This window comes from Engraulis encrasicolus, chromosome 16 (genome assembly GCF_034702125.1).
Source record: "Engraulis encrasicolus isolate BLACKSEA-1 chromosome 16, IST_EnEncr_1.0, whole genome shotgun sequence".
Taxonomy (NCBI): Eukaryota; Metazoa; Chordata; class Actinopteri; order Clupeiformes; family Engraulidae; genus Engraulis; species Engraulis encrasicolus.
The window spans coordinates 23,876,795-23,903,137 of NC_085872.1; the positions used below are offsets into that span (position 1 = coordinate 23,876,795).

The 26,343-nt window shown below is 43.8% G+C and overlaps 1 protein-coding gene across 1 annotated transcript; it reads right to left on the reverse strand.

Annotated features, from left to right (window-relative positions):
* Positions 1-25,327, reverse strand: rnf31 (ring finger protein 31). Its single transcript, XM_063219051.1, has 23 exons — positions 25,137-25,327; positions 24,480-24,679; positions 24,140-24,286; positions 23,864-24,019; positions 23,073-23,129; positions 22,499-22,604; positions 21,181-21,340; positions 20,725-20,870; positions 19,775-19,917; positions 19,169-19,402; positions 17,908-18,246; positions 13,326-13,511; positions 11,333-11,539; positions 9,909-10,082; positions 7,367-7,465; positions 7,138-7,227; positions 6,745-6,859; positions 4,999-5,111; positions 2,754-2,864; positions 1,889-1,937; positions 1,280-1,370; positions 846-1,011; positions 1-748 (listed from the first exon to the last, which is right to left on the reverse strand). Exons 2-23 carry the CDS (start codon positions 24,675-24,677, stop codon positions 698-700), a joined length of 3,138 nt encoding a protein of 1,045 aa, XP_063075121.1. The 5' UTR covers positions 24,678-24,679; positions 25,137-25,327; the 3' UTR covers positions 1-697.
* Positions 25,328-26,343: the final 1,016 nt, after the last annotated feature.

Consider the following 26,343-nt stretch of genomic DNA (forward strand, 5'->3'; position numbering starts at 1 on the left):
TTCACTGCTATGGCCCTGAACACACATTCTTTCGTTTTTTTTTTTTTTTTTTTTTACACAAACTAGACCATTTGCGGAGGTAAAACAACAATTTATTTGTTCACTCAATGGGGGTACAGCAAAATGCACACCATGATCTGATCTGAGCACCAAGACAAGAGGCTCATCAAAACATTGCACACTTAATTGTTCCTTCCTTCATAACTCTGCACTCATACAAACAAATATAAATAAAATAAAATCAACACATCATGCATTTTACAACCACAACATATTTCTCAGGGCATAGAGTGTCTTAAATTACAGTGTACGAGGCCCTCTGGCTTCAGTCCAGTCCCACTTCACATATACAATAGCATATAAGACACAATCTTCCAGGGTTATTTAATAAGAGCGCACTCTTATTGAATGGCCACCACACATGAAGAAATGATGCCCATGGACACCATCCTGAGCCATTTCCACGGTTAGTGCTGTAGTGTAATGATGCAATTGTCAGAGGCAATTACTTCAACAGGATGGATACAACAAAGGCTGTACACTTACAGTACAGTACAGAAAATATGTGTGTGTTTCTGTGTGTGTGTGTGTGTGTGTGTGTGTGTGTGTGTGTGTGTGTGTGTGTGTGTGTGTGTGTGTGTGTGTGTGTGTGTGTGTGTGTGTGTGTGTGCGTGTGTGTCATCACTTCTTCCCATCATCACTTCTTCCTTGGGACTTTATCACCAAGTGGAACATTATCCATCAGAATCTGTGAGAAGCAAACGGAACAACTCATTTTAAGCACAACAACAGACTACCAACTACAAAGTCGACATTATTTCCCTAATCATACTGATACAACTCACTTTCAGTAGTCGAGAGTAGTAGGTCCTGTCGTCCTCTGCCTCCCGGCGAGGCTCCTCGGCCTGGTACCTGCGGCAGGCTAGCAGCAGCTCGTTGGCGTTGTAGAGCGGGGCGGGGTCTATAGAGTGCCCATTGATCAGGCTGACCAGATACTCTGTGTAGTGCTTCCTACATTACACAAGGAAACACTGGTCAGGTGGGAACACACACGCCAGTCGGATTTACTGTCATATCATATGAACCCTGTACGTGAGTTCTTACAGAAAGGTTAGAAAACATTAGGGGTGTGTCGTGTGTAGGTGAGGTGTTTGTGTGCGTGTGCGTGTGCGTGTGCGTGTGTGTGTGTGTGTGTGTGTGTGTGTGTGTGTGTGTGTGTGTGTGTGTGTGTGTGTGTGTGTGTGTGTGTGTGTAATGCTAGCCCGAAGAGACCACTCACTCGCAGAGGCCGGCCTGGCCAGGTTGAGTCTGAGCTCCGCAGGCGGAGTCTGTCTGCTGCCCCACCTTCTGTTCGATCACCCCACACAAACCTGGCCACACACACACACACACACACACACACACACACACACACACACACTTGAGTAAAACATGTGACAGTTGACATGTGCACACAGTTGATATGCGCGTGTGCAAGTGCGCACGCACATGTGTGTGTGTGTGTGTGTGTGTGCGTGTGTGTGTATATACAGTATCTGTCAGTGCATTTGTGCCAGAGTACGTATCTGAAACAATAACAACCCTGTGACTATGGGAAGAAAAGACAGAAAAGGATACAACACAATGGGGTGCAAGGAGGGTGTGAAGTGAGCGAGTCTATGTGTAGGTGGGAGTGCGATCTGCAGAACGTGGTAGAAATGACAAGTAACTGCAAAACACAACAACGATATCCATGTTCTTCTGCTAACGCCTCTCATTATGTTCAGCACTGAACTTCTTATTGTTATGTTATGCTGCTGATACACATACATAGAGCTCGACGGGGAGTTAAATGGAAGAGAGAGAGAGAGAGACAGAGAGAGAGAGAGAGAGAGAGAGAGAAGCTCACCTGCCTGTGTTCCTGGAGGGGTGTCTGTGTTGAATGCCACCTCTTCTTTCTGGAGAGAGAGAGAGAGAGAGAGAGAGAGAGAGAGAGAGAGAGAGAGAGAGAGAGAGAGAGAGAGAGAGAGAGAGAGAGAGAGAGAGAGAGAGAGAGAGAGAGAGAGAGCGAGCGAGAGAGAGAGAGAGAGAGATGCAGGAAATTCCTTAAATGACTGGAAAACAATGACACTGGGTGTTAAACTGGGTGTACTATGACGACAGCATAATTGGGTGGAAGGGTGTGCCTGTGTCTGCAGATCTTTTCTATCTGCAGTGGAGTTTGTTACAGTATTCCAGTATGTGTGTGCACAAGCATCCACATGTGTGTGTGTGTGTGTGTGTGTGTGTGTGTGTGTGTGTGTGTGTGTGTGTGTGTGTGTGTGTGTGTGTGTGTGTGTGTGTGTGTGTGTGTGTGTGTGTGTGTGTGTCTGATATGTTCCTGTGCATTTGGTCCTCTTCTTTTGTGTGTGTGAGTATATACTGTATATGTGTGTGTGTGTGTGTGTGTGTGTATATATATATATGTTTGTGTGTGTGTGTGTGTGTGTGTGTGTGTGTGTGTGTGTGTGTGTGTGTGTGTGTGTGTGTGTGTGTGTGTGTGTGTGTGCATATTCACTCATGTGTGTTAGCGGTGTGTGTGCGGTAGAGCACTAGCACTGCATGTGTGTGTGTGTTTGCGTACGTGCGCGCGCGCGTGTGTGTGTGTGTGTGTGTGTGTGTGCGTACGTGCGTGTGTGTGTGTGTGTGTGTGTGTGTGTGTGTGCGTGTGTGCGTACGTGTGTGTGTGTGTGCGTGTGCGCATGTGTCTACGCACTGCACTGTACAGTATATACCTGCAGCAGAGCCTGCAGTCTGGCAGGCTCCCAGTCTCGCAGGTAGAAGAGGCAGTCTCTGGGGTGATGGGCATGCAGCCCCGTCACACTGCACTGGATCACTGGGCACGTCTACGCCACAGCACAGCCATGCAGCAGGTCGAGAGGAGAGCAGGAGGAGGAGGAGGAGGAGGAGATGGGGAAGGAGGAGGAGGAGGAAATGGGAGAGGAGAGGGGAGATGGAGGAGGAGGAGGAGAGGGGAGATGGAGGTGTCAGTCAATCAGGCCAGAGTAAACAAATAAACACACATCAACCGACTCCACACCCACACATGACAAGAAGTCTGTCTGTCTGTCTGTCTGTCTGTCTGTCTGTCTGTCTGTCTGTCTGTCTGTCTGTCTGTCTGTCTGTCTGTCTGTCTGTCTCTCTCTCTCTGAGACAGGACTTCACAAACACACAGCCCTGATGCACACACTTATGTGCTTCCCAGCCATCACTGTCTTATACAGTGAGTCCAATATGTATTTGATCCCTTTCTGATTTTGCCGGTTAGCCCACTAATAAAGACATGATCAGTCTATTAATTTATGATAATATGTATTCAAACATGGAGAGACAGAATATAAAAAATAAATTCCAGAAAATAACTTAAAATAATATATTTTAATTTATTTGTATTTAATTTAGGCAAATAAGTATTTGATCCCTCTAGCTAAAGAAGATAAAGTGCTTTGTGGCAAAGCCCTAGTTGTCTAGCACTGAGGTCAGATGCTTCTTTTAGTTGATGACAATGTTTGTGCATATAGTAGAACATATTTTTGCCCATTTTTCTTTGCACATTATCTCTAAAACATTAATTGTTTGTGGCTGTAGCTTGGCAAATGGGAGGTTCAGTTCTCTCCATAGAATTACTATAGGGTTAATATTTGGAGACTGTCTAGGCCACTTCACGACTTTAATATGCTTCTTATTGAGCCACTCCTTCGTTGCTTTGACTGTATGTTGTGTATTATTGTGATGTTGGGAGATCCAAAAATGACCCACCCTTCAGTGTAGTGGTGGAGGGAAGGACGTTTGCACTCAGGATTGCACATTACATGTCTCCCTCCATCCATTCGTTGACGATGTGAAGTTGTCCTGTGCCTTGGCCACACACACACCCTCAAACCGTAATGATACCACTTTCATGCATGATGGTGAGGAGGGTGTTCTTGGGATCATAGACAGTAGTACTCTTTCTCAAAACACATTGAATTGTGATAATGCCAAACATCTTGATTTTGGTTTCATCTGACTACAGCACCTCCTTATCATATCCTAAATCAGTCTGATGTCCGTTGGCAAACCTCAAGTGGGACTGCACAGGTTCCTTCTGAAGTAAAGGTACCATGTGTGCACTACAGGAATTTAAACCTCTGTGGCATTAAGTGCTACCAGTTGTTTTCTCAGTGATTTTGGTCAGTAGCTTTGATATCATTGCCTAGTTCATACCGTATAGCTCTAGGGTGATTTCTTTCTGTTCTCATGATTATCAAATCCCTACAAAAGGTCAAATCTTGTATAGAACCCCAGACAGGCTGATGGATAGTCATTTTGTATTCCTCACATTTTGGAAGAAATGCATCAACAGCTGGGTCATTAATACCCAGTCTCTTTCTTGTGGCTTTGCAGCCCATTTAATCTTTGTTCAGGTCTAAAATCGTGTCCCTGATATCATTTGACCACTCTTTGGTCTTTCCCATGCTGGTGAGGTTGGAGTGTGACTGATTCACTCATACTATGGACTGATTCTGCTGATTCAATGTGTCTTTTATGCATGTTCGTATGTACAGGTGTCTTTAATTCAGATGACAAGTTGATCGGAAGTGCCCATCTGGTCTGTGGGCCCGGAACTGTAATCAGTTGGCAGGGGATCAAATACTTATTTTGCTCGATGAAATGGAAATAAATTAATATATATTCTTTTCAGTTCATTTCTGGATTTTATTTTTGATATTCTGTCTCTCCATATTAGAATACATATTATCATAACATTTATTGACTGATCATGTCTTTGTTAGTAGGCAAACCAACAAAATCAGCAAGGGATCAAATATATATTGGACTCACTGTATACCCACTGTCCGTTCCTCACCCTGCAATCCAAATAATGTCTGTCTTTCAACACGTAACAGAGAAGGCTAGAGACAATACGTGTCTGTATGAAGACACCAGCAAATGTACAAAGACATGTACACAAATGAACCAAGATGTGCACAGACTCACCGTATGAAAGGGGTTATTGCAGCCACTGCAGAACTGATACCGGCACTGCGAACAGCAGAAGTGCATACATCCGCCTCTGGCCAGAGCATACTGAAACCTGCAGTTTGGGCACGCTGCAGAGAGAGAGAGAGAGAGCGAGAGAGCGAGAGAGCGAGAGAGAGAGAGAGAGAGAGAGCACGTGCGAGAGAGAGAGAGAGAGAGAGAGAGAGAGAGAGAGAGAGAGAGAGAGAGAGAGAGAGAGAGAGAGAGATGCAGGAAATTCATTAAATGGCTGGAAAACACTGAAACTGGGTGCTAAACTGGGCGTGAGAAGTGAGAATAGCACATGAAACAAGTACAGGAGGACACATATAGCCACACTGACAGTATGCTCGGTGCAGTATAGCAGAGGTACTGTTGCTAGTTAGATACAGTATCTCTGAGTATAGTCTGAGATGAGAAATTAAAACTGCTCATACCTTAGACCTCTTGGAAAACCTGTTACTCTGATGCCACCCCAATATCTTGCTGAGTTGCCTATTGCCAAATTTGACCTTTACATGAACGTTTACTGAGTAATAAACAAATATTTTCTAGTATGGTCCAAGTAGAGTCATTTTTGCAGCTAAAAATGGCTATTTTTGGAAATTCAAAATGGCGGACCATGGAGAAGATCTCCCTTTTCATGTATGAAAAGTGCAATTTTTCCAGTCATAATGAATACTTAGAATTTGATTGTGGTGGTAAGTATTCATAAAAAAGGTAACATTAGTGAATGGGCAGCATGAATTCTGGAAATAAACAACTAAAAATCTCACACAGTGTCCCTTTAAGTACATTTTTGGGCTTTTGCCTTTATTATTATAGGACCGTGAGGAGGGACAATAAAGTATTGGTAGAGCGACGTGGGGTAGGGAGAGTTGTGAAATGACACAGGCCGGACTCGAACCTGCGTCGCCATGGGTGATGTACTGTATATGGCACAGGAGTTGTAGCGTGTTGACCCACAGCACCACCCCTGCAGCTCCCCCTTTACGCTACTACACATACAGTAGTCTTATTTCATAACATCAAAACCTAGACTATGATATGATCGTTTCCATACTAATCTTTTTTAAAGGATTGTTTTTACTGTGTGTGTGCGCAACCTCTTACATGAACCCCAGACAATTGGTGCCGTACAGAAGCCTCCAGAGCTGGTGTGTGAATGTGGGAAAGTGTATGTGTGTACCGGTATGTGCATTTTGAAAGCTCTTTAAGTCAACTTCATAGGTGTGAGACTGTGCTATAGAAATGCATGTTGTATTGTATTGTATTATTTACAGAACACGAAGGGATGCAAACACTGCTGCACCTCGAGCCAACTTTCATTCGGTTTTAAATTCACACCGCTTTTCACTTGATGCCAACACTCCGCTTGAATGTCCTTCATTTTCCTAAATTCCTACATTGTTTATTTATTGTTACCAATACAGCATACTATATGCATCTCCTCTCAATAGGAAGAGACATGAAGGTGCAATAGTCTCAATAAATGACTCTACACATATGCATAGCGTACTATACCCAACAGCAAAGCTCTGAGCAAAAACAGTCCCTGTTCTGGAAACGTGGCCATGCCTTGCACCTGACAAAACAGCCTCAAAAGACTTTGAATATTTTGTGGGTAAAGGTGTGGAGTGGATCAGCGCCAGATCCCAGCGGCAGGCAAGGCCAAATGAGTGTGGGTTTGGCAGGGCCAGGCCAGGCCAGGCCAGGCTGACTCACTGATGCCGTTGTCGCGTAGGTAACCAGCCAGCCCTTGCCTCTGGTACTCCGGGTCATTCTCCCGCTTCCAGGACTGAAACTGCTCACAGGAGAGGCCGGTGTGCTGCGACTCCCACTGGAATAGGGGAAAGAGCAAACGAGAGACAAGTTAGCGGCAAAAAAACACTATATCAAACCGATCTATTATTATTACTACTATTACTATTACAACTTATTATTAAAAAAAAAACAGCAACACAAAAATGTGGATGTGAATTGTTACATTATGGCCATTAACTGATACAACTCTTTCGAACGGAACAACATCAGAGAAATTCCGCTTTCAAAGCGGGGATAAACAGTGGTGTGATGTGGTGTGATGTGGTGTGCTGTGGTGTGGTGTGATGCACTTACAGGCTTCTTGCACTGGGCACAGAAACTGTTCCGGCAGTGGAAACAGGTGACCTTGGGCTGATCGCCATCATAGATGAAGCCATAGGAGCACTGCAAAGGAACCAGGGCCAGTAAAACATCGTGAGGGAGAGAGAGTGAATGATGGCGACAAACAGATCAATGAGAGAGCAGTGTACCTGACACAACTTGTGTAGTGTAGTGATGAAATACTGCACATCTCTGTACTCACATGGCTACACCAGAGGAACTTGGGGTCTTTGATGAGGGCCTGTTCAGTCAGCTTCTGATGGAAAAGCTCGTACACCTCTGCCTCTAAACATTCCCTGAGCTACAACACAGACACAGACACAGACACGTTACAAATTTTACACATTTTTGTGTGCCCCCCCCCCCCCTTTCTTGGATTGTATTTTGAAAGGTCATTTTTTTATAATGACCTTTCGATGAGCACATCACATCAGACAGAGTGTGTCCCTGCAACAACCCATCCAAAATGCAATATAATAAATTGTTGCATTTTCATTTGATACCTGTTTAAAAAAGGTGAAATGTAAATGTGTCAAAGTCATTTTGTGCTGTCTGAAAACTACTGTCACACACACCAGTCACAGTCACACACACAAACACATGGTAGGGCTTAACGATACACTCAACTCACAATTCGGTTCGTATTACGATTTTGCCAACATTATAAAATAAAATTCTGAATAACAAATATGAATGTTTATGGGTAGAATATGTTACAAGCAGGGTTCATACACTTTTTCACCAATTTTTTTCCATGACTTTTCCATGACTTTTCCAAAACCTTTTTCTGAATTTCCAGGACCGAAAAACCAATGACCAATCGCGCGCGGGGGGTGGGGGCGTATTAGGCTAGGCCTATATTACAGGCTATATTACGTAGCCTATATTATAAATATGTAATTACTCTGTATATATTTACACTATAGACTATGGCATATTATATTATATATATTACATAGCCTATATTACAAATATGTAAAAAATAAACGTATTCATACTACAGGTTATCTTTTACTACAAGCTATAAGCAACCATTATACTTCATGTTGTATTACATTAATTCTGCTATTATTCACCATTGTTATATAATTCGCTTGTCTAATGTACAGTCAGAAATGAAAATGAATAGGCCTAGGCCAGCCTATAGCAAATTAGGTCGTGAAATCATCATGAAGACACATTTGTATCAACATGCTCTCTATGGAGATGGATAAATGCTCATCCTGCCCAAGTAGGAAATCATAGGCCTGCCTACTACACCTGCCTAAGCACAACAGTCCAAAGCTCCTGTAAGAATGATAATGTTGTCATTTGTTGTGGTCGTTGCTGGAGCAAAAAAAAAAAAAGAGAGACTGCACTGTTCGTGGCATAGTTCTAGTCTGACGCCCACTCAAGGAGATGCTTGGGTGAGTTTCATTTTGTGTTACAACGATCTGACCGATTTGAAAACAAAGCCACAGATGACTTTTTCAAACTCTAGTCACGCTGCCGTTTATACCGTATTTCAAAACAGGCGCGTCATGCAGACATTGGTAGCCTAATCGTTTGGCTCGCGGTCAGCTGCACATAGACTACTGTACGGATTTCATGTAATCTTTCAGCACACTGGACAAGTTCACTCGCAGGCAGCAGGTGCATTGCTTATCAATATCAAAATCTCGGGGCTTACCGAAAGCATAAAGGTTCGCTTGGTGCCCTATCTGGCAAATTAAACCAAGACCAAACAGGTCTTAGGATTGTTTCCTTTTGGCATTAGCTACGTTTCAGTGGAACCGCTAAATATTTTAAAACGCGTTTAACTGCTAACCTGTTAGTAGCTGAGGAGGTAACCGCCTGCTGTATCTTGCCCTTCAGGCGGCTAACAAGTGCCGCTGCTTCGCCCATATCGGACGGACACATCACAACTTTCGTCCTCTCCAGCCATTGTTGATCATCTTTTCAGAAAGTTAAGCCGCGCATTGTTGAAGTAACACTTCGCGACATGCTGTAATATCGTACAGAACCACATTTCTTTTCTAGGATTAGAGCTCACCTCTCACCACCACGCACACACTACATCTAGCTCGCGCGTTACGAGGCGGGTTGCCAGGTGTGACTGATTTCTAGCGCCAAAAACGCTTGAAACCCGCCTGGAGCCATTACAACATGCGTTATTTGAAACCCACTCAATTTGGCAACACATGGTTAGGCAGACGCAGCTGCACTAGACAACATTTCCACGAGAACTCGGACATTTAGATTTTATTACGCCGTGGCATCAACTTCATAAAGATAATTGATTAAACACTGGATGGATTTCCATGACTTTTCCAAAACTTTTGACCAAAAATACGTTTTCCATAACTTTTCCAGGCCTGGAAATTTGAATTTTCAAATTCCATAACTTTTCCAGTTTTTTCATGACCGTACGAACCCTGTACAAGAGGCTGATAACAATTTTAAAAAGTTTTAATACTGTATAATAATCATGATGATTTGAAGCTTGAAAGCACTATCACTTCATATCATGTGGGTAACGAAAGTTTGAAAGGGCATATCACGATACTGGCTCCTTGTATCGCGATACAGTATCGTGACTCTGTGTATCACGATTTCTCGGTTAGATACAATATATTTACAGCCCTAACACACACACACACACACACACACACACACACACACACACACACACACACACACACACACACACACACACACACACACACACACAAACATGACTTTTGCAGGCAAGTGTAATATCACACCTGAATATCAAGTGTGGAGAAGTAGCTGTTGAGGTGCTCTGGGTCGTTGATGTCCGGCTCCCAGCACACGGGACACACCATGTCTCTGATGTGCTTGTCTCTCACCGCTATGGTAAAGTGCTGTTTGAAGCAATCACAGCACACCGAACACTGGCAGGACGTCAGGGACTGCATCTGTAGAGAGAGGGAGAGGACAGGACAGGGAGACTGAATTGAGACACTACACTATGACAGCGGCAGATGTATAAGTTCTGCAAGACTGCAGAAACAAAACAAAAAAACAAAAAACACAAAGAAAACACAGAACAAAGAAAACAAACAAATAACTAGTACCTATTCATTGTTCCACGCTGAATTAATTGACGCTTGTCACCGTGGAGCATGGCTCATGAAAATAAAACAGAATTCTAAGTGACGTGAGGGTGAAGTGTGTTCTCGATGGACTACTGTATACAATGGCTGTGGGTCTCTTGCAGAAAATACCACAATAGGCCATATTCCGTTCCTGTGTGTGTGTGTGTGTGTGTGTGTGTGTGTGTGTGTGTGTGTGTGTGTGTGTGTGTGTGTGTGTGTGTGTGTGTGTGTGTGTGTGTGTGTGTGTGTGTGTGTGCGCGCGCGCGCGCGCGCGCGCGCGCGCGCGCGCGTGCGTGTGTGCGTGTGTGTGTGTGTGTGTTTTTCCCTTGTGACCACTGAGGCATAGTTAGCTGATGGTGGTGCAGCCCATTGTTACAGACAGTCCTAGCACAATATTCTCTTTCTCTGCACATTCTCACTTCACTTTGCTCTCCATACCAAACATCACCCTCTGTATTGCTGCATATGCTGCCTGCATGTCTGCTAACTATAGCCACCACAGTAGTATAAACAATGTTAGAATAAGTAATACATTCATAGCCAAAATACAAGTAGCTAATACCAGTTGAGGTTTGTTAATTGAAGACTATGTGAAGAGTTAAGTTGCAAAATGGTGTATCCGCCATTTTTAACTTTTGCATTTAATTATTGGAAATGACTGTTCAGAACTCCTATCGTCTATGCCAATCTAATATTTTGAGGAACATACTTTTTCAACCCATATAAAATGCAATTTGCAAAGCAATGCAATGGAATGCCCTATACAAAAATGTAAATTTCCCAAGATGGATATACAGGATTTTGAAATGAAACCCAAGTTCCTTGTGTGTCAATAAACATAGTTGACAACAAACCTACTGTATGTTGGTAAACATACACTGGCATAATCTCTCTCTCTCTCTCTCTCTCTCTCTCTCTCTCTCTCTCTCTCTATCCTTTCTCTCCAATTTTTTTGTCCTCTCTCTCTCTCTCTCTCTCTCTCTCTCTCTCTCTCTCTCTCTCTCTCTCTCTCTCTCTCTCTCTCTCTCTCTCTCTCTCTCTCTCTCTCTCTCTCTCTCTCTCAGCAATACCTTGCTGTGGGGAAAGACAGAGAGGCAGATGGGGCATTCTTTGGCGAGCACGCGGCGGATGAAGTCGCGGTCATGTGACTCCCGCACGGCCTGCACCACGTCCTCCAGGGTGTAGGGGGCGGTGGGGTCCTGCAGCAGCGACAGGGCCAGCTCACTGCGGCCCCAGCTGGGCAAGTCATAGACAGCCAGGAGCCTCCGGCACACCCGCTGGAGGCAGGGAGAGGGAATAAGGAGAGAGAGAGAGAGAGAGAGAGAGAGAGAGAGAGAGAGAGAAAGAAAGAGAGAGAGAGAGAGAGAGAGAGAGAGAGAGAGAGAGAGAGAGAGAGAGAGAGAGAGAGAGAGAGAGAGAGAGAGAGAGAGAGAGAGCGTGCGTGTTGGGGGGGGGGTGTAGGGTGGTAATATGTTGTGAGAGAGAAAGAAAGAAAGAAAGAAAGAAAGAAAGAAAGAAAGAAAGAAAGAAAGAAAGAAAGAAAGAAAGAGAGAGAGAGAGAGGGGGGGCAAGCAAGAGGAAGATGGCAAGACACAATAAGGGAGAGATAAGGGGGCAAAAGTAACACGAAAGCAGACAGCAAGATTCTCTTTCTGCTCAAGTAATGCAGCAAGTGCCACTGTTTCCAGATAGATCCCAAGGCCTCTGGAGAGTGCTGTGGACCCCTGTCAAAGGAGGACATCCACACAGCCTGCCAGCAGAGCAGAGCAGACACCGCTGATGACGAAAGACCACCGTCATGGTACGACATGGCAGACATCTTCAACCAGAGACCCGCATGGATGTTTCAATCACACACCAATACGCTACAAGCATCTTTGAAAAGAGCTTGACCGTTTTTTTACAATTTATACAGTTGAGGGCAATGCTAGGGGTCTCCATTGTTATTTTTCCACTCTCTTATTTGTTGGACACATTTCTTTGTCGTTTAAGCTCATGTTTAAAGAAAAAAAAAAACAGTTCACATGGCAGATAGAAGGTCACTGTTATCAGTCGTGCCAGGTCTCTCTTTCTCAATGTCTCCTTTTTTCCCTCCATTCAAAAAGAAGAACTGAGTCACCCATTGAAACATCACCACGTGCCTACTACGTTTCTATATGAACCTTTGTGCTGCAAAAAAAGAAACCATAGAGAGAGATAAAAGACAGAAATAAAGCCAAGATAGAAAACAGTTTTAGTGGATAAATACATGTACAGTACATCTTGTGGAGATTACCTAACCTGACTCGGCAGCTGGTATGCTTGACCTTCGTCTTCACAGTAACACCTGAGAACCCAGCACAAACGACCCATTTTTGAATGATTATCCTTATCAGAAATCTTTGCCATTGGATTAACAACTTGTTCTCGTCTTTGCTGACATACCACTTCAGCCACAGACATTGAACTCGATCTGTGACGCAGCTGAGAACAAGAGGTGGAAGAGGGCCATAACGTCGCCAATGGACCTGGTCGGCAACTCAGGGCGCCCGCCCATTAAACTGCTTGTTTTCCCCCACGTTGGCTAATCAATATGCCAAATGACTGGCAGTGATTGGACCGCACAAGCATTCAGAGCGGAAAACAATGCAGTTTAATGGGCGTGCCAGAGGAGCCGACTGGGTGAATCTATGGAAGTTCCCACCCGGCAATCCTGATTGGCTCATTCGTTCAGACATGGGGTGCGTTCCAATATGCGACCTTGCTTCCTCCACTTGTGCTTGTGGACTGTATGTCATGATGACATCACAGACAACAGCATTATATTTCAATATCTTGCAAAAGGTCAACTTTTTCTCATTTGCAGTTGGGATGGTCAATGAAAAGCAGTTCCCCAAAAGTTGTTGTGGCTAGGCTGACTGCTGGGAAACTTTATTGTTTTCTCCACGGAGGAGGGGCCAGGAGGCGGGGCGAGGCCACAAGCACAAGTGGAGGAAGCAAGGTTGCATATTGGAACATATCCATGATCTTGCGTGCAGATTGGCGAAATGCAGCTAGATGGCGTAAAATCAGGTTCCAGTTTACCTGCTTGTCTGGGAGGTCGATGTTGATGGAGGGCTCGGGCTGGCTGCTCCACATGCGCTGGTGGAAGGGCTCCAGCAGGGGGCGCTGCAGCATGACCAGGGCTCCGCGCACCTGGCCGCCGCTCTGCCGCAGGGCCTCGCCACAGCGGGCCGCGTCGCTGAAACCCAGCGCACTCAGCTCCTTCATCTGCCAAAGCCGCCACACACAGCAGAAAACAATGCAAACGTTAACCAAGTCCATCCCAAGACAGTATGGATATCAACACTGTGCTGCATTGAGACCAATTTTATTTTATTTTTTTAAGGCCACACCAATTTAATTTGTTGGTTCTCGGATTTTTTCAGGAAAAAGTTGAAGCGAGAGGGCGAAAAAAAAAAAAAAAAAAAATTAGTCGTGTGGTTATACCACCTGTATATCAGCCTCACATGGACCTCCAAAGGAAGGTTCAAGACAGGCAAACACCTGGACATGGAGAAGGACAGTGTAGAAGGGAATTAAGGCAGCCAAATAGACCAGGCACAAAATTAGCTCACAGGGCAATTATTATATTAATCTGGTTTGAATAAACTGAGATGATTCAACAGTTGAATAGTTGTTGTTTTTCTTTTTTAAAACTGCTATCCCACTCCACTAATTCCACTAAGAGCAATACTGTGTTTCACCGCTGCTACTGCTAACCCACAGGGGCTTCAACTTTCCATTGCATGTTTGTCTGTAAATGTTTGAATGTAACACGTTTCCTGATTCGCTAGTCGTAATCGGCATGTTGAAAGGAGTGGTTTTATTGGTTCTCTACGTCACATGACCTCCAACTACTAAAGAGACACCTCCCCGTTCATGAAAACATGCAGTCTTCGTTTTTTTTTAGCGATTTCATTTTTTGGGGTATTGAAACTGATTTTTTTTTTTTTTTCCATTTAGATACAAAATACAAGAGGCGAATCCGAGAACCAACAAATTAAATTGGTGTGGCCTAAAGTAGGCATATATGTAAAAACACCAGTCAATGGAATATCTGAGCATCGATAGAATTGTCAATAGAATGGGTATGTGTTTCGGTGATGCAAGCAAGCCTACAAACGATGTAGTGGTGCAGGGTCCAAGTTTAAAATTATTTTAACGTTTATGCAAGCGAAAAATAAATGAGTACTGGTAGCAATGTGTGGGCTAGGGCAGTGGTTTTCAAAGTTAGTTCATTTTATATATCTTATAGGGGCACTGACTCACAGGCCTAGACTATGGTTGTGAAAGGGGGTGCAGAAGAAAAAAAGTGAGGGCAGAGCCATGTAAGGGGGGCAATGACTGTAATCTACCCCATGGGGGGCCTTGTAATGGCAAAGTTCGGGAACCCCTGGGCTAGGGTGCATCAAACGACCCTTGCAATATTGAGCACAAACAGCCTAGGCTCAGCATGGGACTCAGTTAAAACTATGGTCGGACTGAATGATAAAACAAAGAAGAAAATGACTTTGGATGGTTATCCAACAGACTCCACCCTAGCCCAAGAGCTGAACACTTTTTACACAAGATTTGACACAAAATATAATTTTAAAAATGAAATTTTAGATCTCAAACATGAACTGTTAACTTCCACCCAGCCAGTAGCATGTTTTTCCAATCCCAGTGTGATTAAGACTTTTAAACATTGTAAAGCGAAAACAAGCCCTGGACCAGATAATATCTGTGGTTATCTGTTGTCCTGTTGTGCAGAGCAACTTGGCCCTATTTTTAGATATATTTTTAATTTATCCTTGGAACTTCAGATGGTTCCTGATATATGGAAGCAATCAATGATAGTGCCTATAGCAAAACATTATCACCCCAAGACCCTAAATGACTTCAGGTCCATCGCACTCACATCACGTGTTATGAAGTCATTTGAGAAACTGGTCAAAAAAAGCATTATCCTGAAGACAAACCACCTGCTTGACCCCCTACAATGTGCATACAGAACCAACAGGGGTGTCCAAGATGCAACCATAACCCCTCTCAACCTCATCATCAAACACCTGGAGGGCACCAAGACCCATGTCAGAACACTGTAGCCTTTTCATCAGCTTTCAACACGATTCAGCCCCATCTACTAGTGCAGAAGCTTCTACATCGCTTCCAACTGGACCCCTGCCTATCTGGTTGGATCCTAGACTTTCTTATCAACCGCTCCCAGAGAGTAAGAATAAATGGTCACCACTCAGAACTATTGTCTACATCTACAGGCTCTCCGCAGGGTTGCGTTTGATCACCGCTCCTCTATATCCTCTACACCGACGACTGTCACTCTGGAATGGACAGTCGCCACATCATCAAATTTGCAGATGACACTGTCATTGTGAGTCTGCTTGAGGACAAGGTATCTGCACATGGTCCCATTATAGACTATTTTGTGAATTGGTGTCAAGAAGCTATGCTGGAGCTCAACGTGTCCAAGACGAAGGACATGTGCATTGACGTTAGACAAAAAGCTCCAAACCCTACCCCTACCAGGATAAATGGAAGCAACATAGAAATAGTAAACCAGTACAAATACTTGGGGTCCATCATCAATGATAAACTAACTTTTCATAGCAACATTGATACGCTGTGCAAAAAAGGGCAGCAGCGACTATACTGCCTTAGGAAATTGGCAAGGTTCCACGTGGACAAGACCCTAATGACTTTGTTTTATAGGTCTTTTATAGAATCAATTCTTACATTCTCTGCGATCTGTTGGTATGCCTTCCTTAATGTTAAGAGCAAGAATGCCATATCAAAGATTATTAAGGTTTGTAGCAATATTACTGGTGTTCAACAGAAAAGCATGACTGCGCTGTACGAGGAACAGGTGATAAGGAAGGCCGAATGTATTTTAGAAAATTACTCCCATCCCCTGCATAAGGAATTCCAGTTTTTACCTTCTGGTTCCCGCTTTAAATGCCCATTATCTAGGACAGGTAGATATAAAAATTCATTTTTACCCTCTGCTATTCAGCTGCTAAATTCCACTAGGAAGCATAGATAGCCATGAGTTGTATGTTTAGCTATTTTAAGCCCTACTCTGTAGATCTTTCTTTTAGATTACTCATTTATCTTAACCCCTCCACCTTTTTATGCGTTTTAACGGTTATTTATGTCTGTTAAATGTTTTATGTGGGTGTGTGTGCGGGTGTGAGAGGTGTACCACCACTGCAAAACAATTGCCCATACTGGGACAAATAAAGGCTACTACTACTACTACTACTACTATTGCTCCTTTGAATTAACATACTGTAAATTCCTTTCAATTTTTTAGCAAATTCAATCCATGTCAAATGGTGGCACCAAAGACTTGTAGTTTTGAATGGCAGTGAATGTTTTTTTTGTGTGTGAAATCAGTACAAACTATTATGGAGGAATGCTCCAGTTCCCTTTCAACCTCCCTAGGACATCAAGCACCCAAAACCATGGCTAAACGATGGGTACATGGGTGTTTGAACATGGGTAAAATGATAAGTGCATAGGGCTTAAAACCCTGCTAAAGTAAGGCTGCAAAAAAAAACATGCATAAGGGTTTTCAAATCTGGGAAAGTGAAAAAAGATAACCAGAGCATTCTTCCAAATGATTCTCAAGTAGTTCTGATCAAATTTGTCAAAAAGCACACTTTTCACTATTTTTTGCAAAAAATGCCAATTCACTGCCATTCAAAATTTCATGCCTACTGTACCCTTTAAGGATGATAAAATATTTTAATATTTTGCAATGAAATTATGCTAATACAAAGGAACAATACTGCAGAAGCAGAGCAGGATTTTCAAAAGTGGGGGATCATGCACCCAAGTGTGGGCGTCGCTTCAATGAGATATGGTTTACATCACTATGCTGTTTCACTGGGTTGTACTGTAAGGGCCTCCAAGTCAGGCGTTCTTTATTGTTCCTGTAGCGAAGGGGAGTAGAGTTGCCCAGCTGGGACTCGAACCCAGACCTTCTGGGGTAGTAAACTGGGGCTCTGACCGCTACACCAAAGAGCCAGGCTCGCTGGCAAGTTAGTCAGAACACACCCACAACCCTAGTGATGGTCACTCCATCACACTGCCTTCCCCTTCAGGAAGCGCACCCGTGCGCTTCACACACTCATGGTGTCCCTCACGCAACTGCCCATCATGCTTCTCCCATCCAGTGTGCCCCATCATCAATGCTTCACCCATCACTGGGGTCCCTCACACCGGGGTCACCAATCCTGGGGGTCCCTCACATGGAATTACAGCTCAAACACAATCGGTACGCTTCCGATGGCCTCACAGTACCATTCCACTTTTGACACCATTTGTAGAGAAGGGAGTAGAGTTGCCCAGCTGGGACTCGAACCCAGACCTTCTGGGGCAGTAAACCGGGGCTCTGACCGCTACAACAAAGAGCCAGGCTCTTTGGCGTGTCAGTCAGAACACATCCACAACCCTAGTGATGGTCACTCCATCACAGTTCATTTTCCAAAACCATCTCTATATTTGTCTAATTTATGACTTTTTTGAGGGTTTGCATTTGCATTTGTGTACTCAATTTGTTTACTGAAACATTGAGAAAACACAGTCACAGTTTTCTCTCGTCATGGTTTGTTGTGCGTCTGACCTTGGCCTTCCTGTCCCACAGTGCCTGTTTAGTGGCTCTCTCAATGTCGCCCCCTGCTGCCAGCCAGGCGCGTTTCGCCTCTCCTCTAGACAGCTGCACCCCTCTGCTGGACTCCTCCTGAGAGCCACCGCTGCTGGACCCGGAGAGCTCAGACTGTAGGGATCGGGCCTCCGATGTCGATGTCGGTGGAGGCAAGGCGGAGGAGGCGCGGGCACAGATCTCGTCCAACAGCCTGGGCAGCTCAGCCTTCAACCAATTGCTGGGCGTGACGCTGGTGTGGCCAGAGACACGCACACTTGCATACACCTCCTCTGGGCTCACTCCCTTCCGCTCGCCCTCCTGTGGTGGGAAAAGGAAACAGCCGGAGGAAAGAGAGGTAGGAAAAAGGGGAAATTAATTACAAAGAAAGAAAAATAAAACATAAAGAATAGAACAGAAAATAGAATAGAAAAAGCTTTTCCACTCTTTTGGAAAATCTGAAATAATATCAATTAAGTTTGCCTTTGGCAAAAAAGTTTGGCCTTTATTTGTGTGTTTTAATGCCTAATGAACACCCACCTATACTGGTGCATTCACACACCCATCACACTCTCACACACAGTCAGGAATGGCTTCGAAATGCAAAGCACGGAGATATACTGTAGCTTAATGTTCAGTATAGAGCTGTGTGAAATTCTATTCAAAATACGTTTATCATGTCTTGTTGTTCCATGTTTATCAGCCTGGAAAGAGTGTTCAGTCCTCATTATGCATTGCTTAAATGAATCCATGCCAACTCAGCCTTCTCATGATTGTGTTGTCAGTAATCACATGGGTATAGGGAAACAATCAGAGCAAATTTTGACCCAGAAAAGGAAGAGGTCAAATTTGACTCATAGCAACAACACGATCAGAAACTGCCACTACCACTGCCACTAATAGTTGCTTTTGCCAGATTACTTTGAGCACTCGCTTTCAATTCCTTCATTTTAGTGTTTCAGGAACCTAGTCTCAAGCCCATGTATTCTTCTACATACTATCATTTTCTTTTTTAACCTACCCATATTTGCATGGGGATACAAAAACACACAATGAAGGAAATAGATTGCGCTCAGATTCTTCTTTTTTTCTTTCAGAGACGCACCAGGGGCGAGCGGACTGTTCGGAAAATAACTTAATTTATAATAAAAACAACAACAATGCTACGGCACTGCGCAAAGATATGGCATGTTACCGCACTGGACACTGTGCAAATCAAGCGTAGATGTCAGGTTCAACTCACCCGTATCAACTGGATGAGTTTTAGTCCCTCCTCTCTCATCAGCCGCTGTCGCTTCACATCGGGGTCCTCGGTCAGCGAGGCTTTGGGCTTGATTGACAGCTGTAGGAACTCTCTGACAGGGGAAGGTGTTCTGAGCTTGGGTGGTAAGGGGGCGGGCTCAGGCCGAGGGAGGTCACACATCTCACAGATGGAGGACGGAGTGTGGTTGGCATAGGTGCAGAACTGACAAACCCACTGATAGCAAAAGACAGCCGTGGACAGAAAGCTGAATTTAATTAGGACGAGGTTATTCTCTAACATTTGTATGTTTCTATGCACCTCCTAAAATAAATGTAGAATTGAATTATTATATAAAACTGTGACTTAAAATGCATTTCATATGTGCAATTTAGTGGTAATGGGGTAGGCAATGTTTATGCTACTCATCCTCTGCTCCAGTACATGTATAAACACCTACTTACTTCCTTTGTCAGATGGCACTTTATTTTATAATTTATTATTTATTTTATTGGTATTATTTATTGTTTATTGACAAATAAGTGCCTTCTTATGTCATTGTATTTACCCGACTGTCTCGTAGGTGGAGGGTGGGTGCGGCTAGTTTACCTGACTGTCTTGTAGGTGGAGGGTGGGTGCGGCTGGGCGCGAGGGTGCTGCCGGGGGACGCGTGGCCAGACGGGGGCGCTCACAAACCTCGCAAAGAACACTGCTGCCCGCGTTCACCATCGTACAGCTCTTACACTGCCACTCTGATAGGTTGGGATATGCACAGACACAACACTGTTGTTCTTGATACAACTGCAGGATAGGCTGAATGATTATAAAGTGAAAATAATCATTTAAAAAAGTAAAAAAGCACAAGCTACAGGGTACAGTACTGTATGAGAGAGAGAGAGAGAGAGAGAGAGAGAGAGAGAGAGAGAGAGAGAGAGAGAGAGAGAGAGAGAGAGAGAGAGAGAGAGAGAGAGAGAGCGAAAAGAACTACATACAGTATCTAATATCTTGCACACAATTGATACAACAAAATGTACAAAGGTAAGTGGCCTACTCCTTTCAACCTCAGAGGATAGAACACTAAAAACTACAGACACGGAGTGAGTTTATATGCAGTTCAGTATCCCGAATATGATCAGGATATTAAGTATCCTGAATTTGTGTTTGAACATATAAACACCTTTTCCCGACTTCAGTATCCCGGATAAGCCCTTATTCAGGACTTTGAGAAATCGGGATATGCTAGGAGGGGTATTTGGACAGAAGTTCTATAACGGCCAAGATATTGAACTGCATAGAAACGCTCTCACCGTCAACTTACAAAATTACAGCATATATTTACTTAAACTCTTTTGCAACATATAGTGGCCTATAATGTCCCTGAATATTACTTAGACATGGGGCAAAAAGTTGCAAAATAATAATACACCTACACATGTGAAGCATGCTACTTGCAGTGCATACATGAAAGGTAAAAGATGACAAAAAACAGTGACATATAAGACATAAAAAAATCTAACCTGCAATGGTAGAAGACTGGGACAGCTCTTCGTCTGTGTTGCTTGTAGCAGCAGGAGCAGGAGCAGGAGCAGGGGATGGTGTAGGTGCAGTAGAGGCCAGACGAGGGCGCTCACACGTGTTACACAGCACCTCCTGCATAATGTTATGGGTTGTGCAGTGGACACACTGCCAAGAGGACAACGACGCACTGACAAAGCCCACAACACAACACAACACAGGGCAAGAGAGGACACACACAAGATTTGTTAGAATGAAATCTAGACTTAATTTAACGACAGCATGGCACACTTGCAACAGAAACAAATGCACTAGATTCAGCTGTTGCTAACTGTGCCCTGCTAACTGAACAAGAAAAAAATGTGTTTATATGGTTAGCAATGCAAGGGGGATGGCAATGTTCTGAAACCCTCTGACAATGAGGTGGATATTTATCTCTGACTCAAAAGCATGACACTTATTGGCATTTAGGGCAAAATGTCTTCGCATCCCAGGCTCACCTTATTGACTTTGAGGGTTTGTTGTGCGCCACTGAGATCCTACTATGACTGGAGCGTGCCGGATGCGAGTGGTACAGGCGATCACACTCCGAGCAAAGCCTCTGAACACACACTGGGCACTGGGCCGATACAGGGAATATCCCACAAATAGTACAGTTATCTGAACAGGGACAAAAAGGTGGAGAGAGAGAGGGCAAACATGTCTCATAACTGACAGAAAGATGCACTCAATGAAATGGGGTTTAACTATTGCTCATTCTACTTCAACACTTTGCCACAATCAAAGAAAGTTAGGTAACACTTTACTTGATGCTGGTGTCATATGCTTGTCATTACAGTGTCACAACAGTGTCATGGCACAGTTATGCACGTGTCATAAACATTATGTCCATGTCATTAAAGGGACACTGTGCAGGAAATGGTCAAAAAAGGTACTGCAACTATGCTGCTCATTGAAACTGGGCTGCCTATTGCCAAATTTGATCTTTACATGGAAGTTTACTAAGTAATAAACAAATATTTTCTAGTATGGTCCAAGTACAGTCATTTTTGCAGCAAAAAATGGCTATTTTTGGAAATTCAAAATGGCGGACCATGGAGAAGATCCCCCTTTTCATGTATGAAAAGTGCAATTTTTCCAGTCACAATGAATACTTAGAATTTGATGGTGGTGGTAAGTATTCATGAAAAAGGTAACATTATTTAATGGGCAGCATGAATTCTGGAAATAAACAACTAAAAATCTCACACAGTGTCCCTTTAACATTTTATGACTGTTGACCTTAAGTGAAATTAGGTTATGGCAAAGACAACCCTAAAATGTTCATGACATGGACACAATGTTTATGACTTATCTATGACTGTGTCATGACACTATTATGACACTGTAATGACATGCATATGACACCTGTGTCAAGTAAAGTGTTACTGAAAGTTACAATATAAAGGAACAGCATGAACTGAGAGTAAATCCATAGCCTTGTGTAATCATTATTAAACAGACCTTCTACGGCCTTGAGATTTGCACTGAAGCAACAGTGGGCGGAGGAAATTAACAGCAGGAGAAGTCTAAAAAAATGGTGTACGAGTGCTCAGTGTGTCTTTTGGCCAGGATGAGCTCAGGCCAATTGGTGTCTGGGCCAGGGAGGCAATGGAAGGCCATCCACAAGCCACCAGCAATGTCTGGGGCTGAATTATTTGAGACTGGTCCTATTAAGTTCCATACCGGGTACCAAGGGAGACAACAAAGACTAGACTTCATTACAGCAGAGAATGAACTTGGGAGGGAACAACGGGGTGCTGTGCAAGGGACACTCACCAGTGGGCTTAGTAGAGGAGGATGCTTTGGATGGAGTGGCTGCTACAGGGGGCGTATCCTCTTTTTTCAAAGGGGCAGCAGATGGGAAGGCCAACACTTTTTCCTCCTGCAGAAAAACATCATAGAAAAACATCATAGACCATACAGTAAATCAGTGGTTCTTCACCTTTTAACGCACCCCCTTACCTATGCCCAAGACAAGCCGCGCACCCCCAAACCAAACTAATACACGTGTATACGCTCAAAAAATTTTTTTACGTGTTTAATTACAATGATTCTCGCTTGAGACATTAATCAATACCCTAATCAATACCCTAATCAATACCCTAAGGACCAAAACATGCTTTGATTTGGTCTGATTATAATGTTCGCTTGCAGAATTTTGCTCACAAAATCAACACAAACTAAATGCTGTGCACCTCCTAAAATCTCTGGCGCACCCCCAGGGGGTGCCTGCACCCCAGTTAAGAACCACTGCAGTAAATGATCTACAGGCAACACACAAGGATCATACAATTTCTCTGTATGGGGTGCGATTTATATGATACATGGTTATAATATATACAGTACATACCTGTTGGAAGACTGATGGAACCAGTGTCTCAAAGAACTCCGGGTTGGGATGTGATGCCTTTGGGTTTAAAAAAAAAAGATATATTACGAATGAAGACCTGCTACACTGGCAAAAACTCTGGTAACCACAACTTTTGGTCTCAAATTAAATTTTTGCACACTTAACAGTTCTATTTTTTGACTGCATTAGTGTGCTCATGTGAAGAATTACCGAGACATCTTAATGCCTCACATGCCTGAACATAAGTATTAACTGGTAGGTAGTGGGGTCTCAAATTAAATTTTTGCACACTAACAGTTCTCTTTTTTGACTGCATTAGTGTGCCCATGTGAAGAATTACCGAGACACCTTAATGCCTCACATGCCTGAACATAAGTATTAACTGGTAGGTAGTGGGTTCGAGCCGCAAGTGACAAATTAGCGCAGGATCACCCCAGTTACACCTGCTTTCTAGGGCTGTAATGATATTGTATCGAATCGAGAAATCGTGATACACAGTGTCACGAGACTGTATCGTGATGCAAGAAGGCATTATCGTCATACACCTTTTCAAAGTTCTGTTACCCTTCAGTCTAGTAAACAACCACATGACATTATGTGACGGTGCTTCCAAGCTTCAAATCAATATCCTGGTTATTTTTACATTTTTTTTTACACATCTTAAAAATCGTGGGGTGTATCGAACCGTAGGTTAAAAACTGTGATACGAATCGATTTGTGAGTTGAGTGTATCGTTACAGCCCTACTGCTTTCTAATAACAATGATTACCCAGCTTCAGAAGAGCCCAGACCTGGATAAGCATGTCCAACTCCATCCTCAGGCTCATGACCTCCAGGGTGACCGAGGGCACCTTCTGAAGATCTGGCTCTTGGACCTCATCTGGAAAGCTCAAGCCATCTGGCTGTTGGTTTGTGTAGCCGTAGAGACAGAGAACTGCCCTTCCTCCCTAATATAAAGCAGTAAGAAGAAAGCAACTGAGTCGTGGAGTGGAGTTCTTGCTCGTTCAACCATATAGGAACCAGAATATTATAGTATGGAAACAACAATTGAGAATAATGGCACGTACCTTAATAGCATCCACAGTTGCTCTGAAAACAGGATTATTGTGCTTCACAGTCCGCCAATATTTTGGCCTGCTGGAGCTGGTGAGATTTGAGCCATACTTCTCTAAGATGTTAAGTGCCGTGGAGAGTCTCTGCAAAGAACCTATGATCTTGTTGTGGGAACAACAATTGAGTCACTTTTTAAAAGAGAGGATGGAAGGTTGCAGAGAATTTGACAGCTGACAAATTCCTAGTAGAGAACACCTGATAGTAGATGTCAGTAAGTAACTCCTACAGCAAGTGCCAAATGTAGTTTGATGCACTGACTGATCATCTCAATTTTATTTTAAAATGTGCACTTACCTCTTTCCTGTTGTTGCCCACACTGTTTTCTTCAACCAAAGCTTCTGCTGCAATGTGCTGATACTTGGCAGATGGTGGCAGGGGAAGGTTGGCCATGGCAGACACTCCGGCTCGAACCTCGTGGGCTGAGCATGGTGACGACAGACACGCCTCTGCCCGACTTCGCACCTCTTCAAGATGCTCTGATAGACTGTCCATAACTACACGGTTGTCAAATACAATGGCATTAGTTCACAGACAGCTGGTTGCCAGACCCACTTGTGTTTGTGATCAAGTGCAGATCCACAGTGTAATGCAGCACGCAGTTTAATTTGATCATTTATTTCTACCTACCAGGAGTACATAACAGTGATTGCAATGGGAAATGTGTTGCCTGCCAGCTTGACTGACTGAATGACACTGACATTCCGTTTATCAGCGGTGGTGGCGAGTAGGCTATGGCAAGGCGCAGGAGAAGGCCCTAGTGCACAGATTGTCCGAACTGACTGTCTCACTCGGAACTGTTTTATTTGCAAGATAACCCGACAGCGTTACAAAAATGACATTAGCTAGGCAGGCAAGCTGTTAACTCAGTTCTTCTCTATGGGACTCGGACTACAAGCTAGCGCTGTCAGTCAGTGGCCCCTGCACCACACAATTCCTATCTTGTTTACTTACCTATGGCGATCTTATGTTTCTGAAGAACATGCTAAAACCAGGCTGGCAATTCGTCATAAGCCAAACTCCGCCATGTTCCGCCACGCTCTATTCAGTCGCTAGCGGTATGCGTCGCAAAACATTGGGATTCAACACCGGTTTCAAGATGTTCATCTAACGGTGTAGCAGCTACACTCGACTCAACCAACATGGCTGTGACGAGAGCCTAAACAGCTGAGCGTGCTGTTATTGTTTCAAAATAAAAGTTCCCACTGAAAATAAAGTAGACCGTGGTACCCACAGACTTCTACTAGAAGTCAGTGGTGGTACCATAAAATGTAGGCCTATTCTATTACATTATATTCTATTTTATACGTTTGAAAGCTCTTTGAGATTTATTAGGCTACAAAATAAGTGTCACTGTCAAATGTAGGCCTAATTTATCTCTGTAATAGCCTAACTAGCCTAATAGCCTAACATTCAATCCTATAAAAAAAGGATAATATTGTCGAAAGATACACAATCCCACAGCCAAGTGTTGATGAATTGCAGGTGGTGATAATAGATGAAAAAGAAGAGCTATCCTGTAGGCCTGCAAAACACACACACACACACACACACACACACACACACACACACACACACACACACACACACACACACACTGTTTACTTGTTACTAAGTTTTCTCTGATTTTTCTCAGCAGGTCGTTGCAAAAGCAATCGATGGTAACAGTGTGTAGCCCCACTGGCAACCTTGGGATGTAGGAGGACAGATTAGTGTGCTTTGGTTTAAATATTCTTCATCTTTGCTTAAACATAATTGTGATTAAATATGTGTGACGGAGGTCATCTTGCACCTGTTCACCCCCCTCGGGGATCGAACGTGCGACCTCGTCATCTACAACGGTTCGGCAATGGGAGACACAGTATGATACCGCTGGGCCAAGAGACTAGTCTCTCGGCCCAACGGCACGAGACTGTATGAAGCTATCGGAGGGAGGTTTACCAACGTTCCACGCCAACTCTGTGCTAGTTAGCCTCCGTTACACTCTCCCCCTTAAACCTCACTCCCATCCGGGTCACGGCACCACTGTGACGGAGGTCATCTTGCACCTGTTCACCCCCCTCGGGGAGGTCATCTTGCACCTTTTCACTCCCCTCGGGGATCGAACGTGCGACCTCGTCAACTACAACGGTTCGGCAATGGGAGACACAGTACGATACCG